The sequence below is a fragment of the Megalops cyprinoides genome, chromosome 19 (assembly GCF_013368585.1).
Source record: "Megalops cyprinoides isolate fMegCyp1 chromosome 19, fMegCyp1.pri, whole genome shotgun sequence".
Taxonomy (NCBI): Eukaryota; Metazoa; Chordata; class Actinopteri; order Elopiformes; family Megalopidae; genus Megalops; species Megalops cyprinoides.
Window position 1 is genome coordinate 19,064,408 of NC_050601.1, and position 5,892 is coordinate 19,070,299.

Below are 5,892 nucleotides of genomic sequence, written 5' to 3' on the forward strand. Positions count from 1 at the left end.
AGCACCGTCAGTGTTTTTGCGTACCGCCCTACACACCACCTGACTGGACCAGGCCCCCCACCTGGTCTGGGAAACGGTAAACAGTAAACACGCATTAAGGTTCCGCTTTGTTGTCACAGCTTTCACTCTGTAATCACTGGTGTAAGACAAACCGCCAGGATTCTTGTTCAATATTCTAAGACATTCAATCCCGCCTTTGTACCATGATGTATAATTTCAGCAAATGGGTGCCCCGTTGGCACTGAGGCATGTTTCATTTTGCTGCACAGTGCTATACTGTTGTGTTATTCCAGTCCAAATGACAGAAAAAACTGTTCAGTTGTGCTGTTCAAAGGCCAAGTTTACACAATGGGCTTGCAGCTGGAACTCACGCTGATACTACAGATCTCAATTAAAAACCCACCCAGAACCTCAGGAATGGAAACAGGGCCGATGTAACTAAATCCAAGCAGTTTATGCTTTACTGTACTTTGAGCAACTGGCGGATCGGAAATATGAGCCCTGTCATGAAAACACAATGAAATTCTGCTTCATAACCTCATAACATTGTAGCACTGTGAGCAGCCAGAACATTGCTTTTTCTTTTTTAAACGACTCAAACTCACACGACGCGTCAGCTGGCCAAAAACAAACAGCTCGTCCGCCGAGTTCTGGCCAGTCTGCTGTACCTCAAGTCCCTTTAAAAGCCAGAGGGATCCTAGCTTGACTCCGCATGACCAATACCAATGCAGGACAGACACTGACGGTATCAGTTTTCTAAAACTGCAGGTGCGCAGTCTGCCTCCACAAGGCAGTACGCAGGTGCTCCTGTAAGCCTATGGCCATATTATCAGGCACGAATATAATGCATATTAGTTAACATGATATTTGTACCCAATGAGGCGCCGGGGCAGTTTGACTTCTATGCTAGTTACCCCAGGTGCATGTATCTATATTATATAAGTGCATGGGATCTCTGCTACATACCATTACAACATCCCTTATCTAACTGCGTTATCAATTCACAGACTGTACCAGAGCCGACACTAATCAACAGAGCAAATATGCGGCTCCAGTGAGCACACACTAGAGGATTCTCACGTCTGCTCTCAGCCCAAAACATGTGAGTCAACATGATTTCAGTGGAAGATTCAGACTGCGATCGTGCTTCCTCAAAATCCTACCTATCACACTGTAACACAACGCTAGAACTCAGACTCACGCTATGACTCATGCTGATCCATGGTGCGGGGGCAGTACTGAAACCACAGAGGTCTAACTGCCAAGGGACCCGGGGGAGAGGTAGGTTAATACAGAAAGCTTCTGATCTGGTTTTTAATAAAACGCTTGGCTTGCTGTTATGATTGTGCCACGGCTCGCAGCTGCAGTTCAAAGGTCGGCCAAACAGACTAAAAACAAATTGTCCAGTCGAGGAGTTCCTGGAGCCTGACGGAGGAGGCAGTCAGTGACTCACCAGAAAATAGGACTGTGCTTAATAAAGCAATCACACAGCAGTTGAATACGAAAGCGATCGAGAAAGTAAATGAGCACGAAAAGAACACAAAGGATGGGGAATCAACCCTGCATTAGAGCACATAGCTGCTGTTCATATGGACAGATGTCAATGCAGCCTGCAATGCACCCATGGCCATGTCCTCTTGTGCAAACATGAGCGTAGCTGGATCCTTGGCATTGTGACCCCGATTCATTTTCAGACTTTTTCACATTATGGCTGGGTTTAAGATAAGGGTTGGCTGAGCTGATCCTGGATTTGTTAGGGAATTAAATTACCTGGGGCCACAAACACAAGGACAGTGGACAGCTTGTCCAGGGGGGAGCGGGGAGTCACAGATGCCAGGGCTTGAGGGATGAATCAGACATGCGCCCCCTGGTGGGAGAATAAGGGAATGCGGCCTCTACCTTTATCTGACACCATTTGCAGGGGCGAACATTGTCCAGATACGGCATTCTCTGACTGCGCCCTGGAAGACAACAATGGGGTTTAGTCCTTAAATACCTTAGTGGTTTTCGACCCCTATCGAAGAACTGACTCCCTCTGTGAAGCCACCAAGACACATGCGTTTCACTAGGAAAAAAACACAAATAAATAAAGCAGAGAAAGAAGAGCAAAGGTTTCTCAGGAACAACGATTATACGAGCTCTCTCAGGATCTCTTTTTGCCATTTCCTGGATGATCGGTGTTGCAGGGCGGAAGGGTCTTCTCCCTCCATCCAGGACACAGTCAGGCGAGGAACGGAGGGATCGGGGGCGGGGGGGGGGAGGGGGGGCTCTCTGGGAGATGAGGTTTCCCAGGGCACCCCTCCGATGCGTCAGTACTTGTTGATTCCGAAGATGCGGACCCCGTGCAGCTGGGGCAGCTTGGGAATGAGGACAGTCAGCAGGGAGACCGTGTTGATCACAAAGTGGACCCGGTCGTACTTGGTGTAAAAGCTGGTGAGAAAATACCTGCGTGGGAGAGAGGACCCATCAGCTTGGGATGGAACTGCAGCTAGACCTCTCCCTGACCTAAGCACTACCCTTCCGACTCACTGGATAAACGGGAAAAAAAGAATGCCGAAGCTCTGAAAACATCCAATAATACGATTAATAAATAAATAACAAACATTTTGTCAGCAAAGTTGCTCCTATGAATCACTGGCACCATCTGAACAATGTGACACAAGGCAAAGCTGCTCTCACAGATCACTAATTAAGCTGTAAGTGCACAACAGTATGCTGTGGGCGAGTTTCTCTTAAGGATAATTATAAGGTACTAAGTGTACTGTAAGCTGGAACCGTTACTGCTGTATGCTCACATTTTTCTGCTGTTTTCCAGCCTGACATTCATGTACTGTACTACTGGATATATATTTTTTTTACCTCTGTTCTTGTTGGTTCTGTGATTGTGATACGCACTTAATGTCTCTCGCCTTGTATTTCAACAATGATGCTGACTGGGAGGGTTTCAGTGCGCTTTAAGAGGGTAATTTGATCTAATACGAAGCTGTAAATTCTCCACAAGTGGATGTTTATGCGTGTGTGGTGCCAGCTTTCAGGGGCCCCACACTTGAGACAGAGAAAGAGTTACGAGGTAGCAGGCCAGCATCATGCTTTTCCGAAAAGGTTTGCTTTTGGCTGCAACCACTCCTGAGTGGTTTTGCAGGGAAGGGCAATGGGGTCTGTTACAGATTTATAGACCGATGGCCTGACAGTAAGAGTGTGTGTGTGTGTGTGTGTGTGTGTGTGTGTGTGCGTGTGTGCGTGTGTGTTGGGGGGGGGGGGGGGGGGGGGGGTTGTGGATGATTGACATTTGTAAAGGGGTGGCTCCCAGGGCTCACTGATGGGCATGTGCAAATATAGAGGGCAGGGTCTGTTCCAGGATGGATATAGTAGGTCAAGGTCATTTCTGCACACAGCTGTGGGGATGTCTGTAACTGACTGAAGTGTTAGCCTGCACAGCACAGGTGCGCAGGCCCTGTGCGGACGTTCGGCATCTGCTGCAGGCCGGGGACGGCGCGGACACCCCCCGGTTACGCAGAGCCGGTTACTCACATGACGATGGGCGTGATGGTGAGGAACTTGCGGGAGGCGGTGAACTGCACGCCGTAGTCCATCTGCTCCCAGTGAGTGAGCAGGCGCGCCTTCCCCTGGTCCGGAGTCTCAAAAGGAGTCCCTTTCACCGTGTGCAGCAGGAGGTACATGCACTGCGGGTGCAGACACAACACGATGAATGATGAATTCAGACCGCATAAGCTAACTGCCTCGCATCCAGACAGGTTGACAGTCTAGGGTTGTGTTTCTTAAAAACTGAACAGAACACAAGCTCAAACCCATGCCTGACTGAGGGGAATCTCAATCTTAGCAGCAAAGATTTCCACTTTCATATCTGTCATTCCAATCAAACAAGCCCGTCTGAAATCAGGTTACAAACAACAAGGTGAATCCCCGCTCCCCTCCCCTCGAATCAACAAACTTTCCACTCAAACCCTTGTAACGCCCAGCAAAAGTCCCTCTGTGTCCACCTCCCCCCGTGGCTCGGAGGGCGTATGCGTCGTGTGCTGAGGCTGGGGCCCTTCTCACCAGGTTGTGGATGAGGTTGGTGAGGGTCCAGACGACGGGCACGCTGGCGAAGGGGATGCTGAGCAGGACGATGTGCAGCAGGCCGATGCCCAGCACGTAGGAGAGCCAGATGCCCCGGCTGTTCATCACCCGCGTGTTGGGGTTGACCTCGCTGTGCGCCGTGCCCACGTTCATCCTGCCGCAGGTCGCAGCGCCGCCGCGGCCGCCGCCGGATTCCGCACCGCGAGCCTGGGCGGGGGCAAGAGGCGACCCGCGTCAGCCGGGGCGGAGACGGCCACCGCCAGGCGACGCAACAGAAACTAAACCAGTGCTTTAACAGCCAGTGTGTGTTCTCTTAGGCTGGAGGCTCCGAATTCATACGAATGAGAAAGGAATTGAGCCTGTATCAGAGCCTTAGGAACACTAATCAATTAAAAAAGAAATCTAATACATAAGCAATGTACATAAAATATACGTCAAAATATCAGGAATGAATATAACATTTATTGAGGTCTTGCATGCCATATACTCCATTTTTCATTTTTTGGACTTTACATTTCCGGATATTCTGCGTCTCCATAAGTGGAAAACTGCTTGTGTTTGTCAATGTGTTGTTTTGTTACGTGCAACCGCTGAGATGCCGTGCGATAAACTGAGGTCAGTTCCCCTTTGCAAACATGCGAACCGCGTTTCTGCGTTGCTCGGGCGTCAAAATGACTAAATCGAGAGCGGAAATGATAACTGTCTTCTGAAAAGTAGAGAGGCTTCACTGTGAGTGCGTGAGGTCATACTTGCATCTGAACTGAAATTATGAAACTCAGCGCAAAGGAACCACATCCGCTTCTTTTATGCTATTAGATAGGAGAGGACACAAACGCACACTAACGATCCTATGTACACCATGTATATCACGACTCTTGGACTTTCCCAACATAACTTACGTGGCTTGTTTATTCAGACTCAATGGATTTCATTGTTCCTCAAGTCATTCCGCATGTATTTTTGTTTCCCTTTCTTCTCTATAACAATTGTTATATCAGCATTGGATATGTCGAACACTACATGATGTAACTGAAAACCCTGTCGCTACATGCAGCAGTTAGCCTACCAAGCTATGTTGACACAAAATAATCAATGTGATTATCAATGTTACTCTTGCACAGCCGCAACTGACAGTTTCGTTCGGACAGGCTACGTAACGGTTACCTATAAATTGACCACCCGTACTGTACGGTTTCCGTTATTTGTCATTCAGCCGATTAACACATAACACACATTTTGTACCCGCCAGCCAGTATATGAATTAAACAAGGAATAAATGGTAGCTAACTATTAATACTTACACAGGACAATAAGTCGCGAATCTCGCTGAAGACGTGAAAGTCGTCTCGTACGAACACAACTTCAAGTATGACTAACGTCACAACAGATTCAGGGTTTTCGCTATGAAATAGCAACTAAGTTAACGGCAATTACTCTGTCAGTATTGTTAGCCTTATGCTGGAGTCCTTGGTCTACTTTTGCGTTTGTTTGTCATTTGTATTGAGATTCATGCGAAACGCGTTTCTTTCGCTCCCAGTCACTTTGTTTCGTCTGTGAACAGCTGGTGACAACACAGCTGAAACCCTACGCTAAACGTCATCACTTTCAGAGTACACAATAAATGCAGCGTCACGGAGTAGTGGTGGTGGTGATGGGGGCGGCCACACGGGTTTGTGGGAGTAGTAGTTTTGAATAATAATAGCTCGCCAAATCAATGCTTGAGAGGAACCATTATCTGGATTCTTCCATCACTCATTTCCAAGGCACTACAAGCATATTGATTCAGACATTGTAATATTATTCATGATGAAT

General features: G+C 47.9%; 1 protein-coding gene across 1 annotated transcript; it reads right to left on the bottom strand.

Annotated features, from left to right (window-relative positions):
• Nucleotides 1-2,249: 2,249 nt before the first annotated feature.
• LOC118794749 (ORM1-like protein 3) lies at nucleotides 2,250-5,646 on the bottom strand. The gene is made up of 4 exons (XM_036553010.1): nucleotides 5,382-5,646; nucleotides 4,060-4,287; nucleotides 3,532-3,683; nucleotides 2,250-2,445 (listed from the first exon to the last, which is right to left on the bottom strand). The coding sequence occupies exons 2-4, from the start codon at nucleotides 4,231-4,233 to the stop codon at nucleotides 2,310-2,312; spliced, it is 462 nt and encodes a 153-aa protein (XP_036408903.1). The 5' UTR covers nucleotides 4,234-4,287; nucleotides 5,382-5,646; the 3' UTR covers nucleotides 2,250-2,309.
• Between the last annotated feature and the right edge of the window lie 246 nt (nucleotides 5,647-5,892).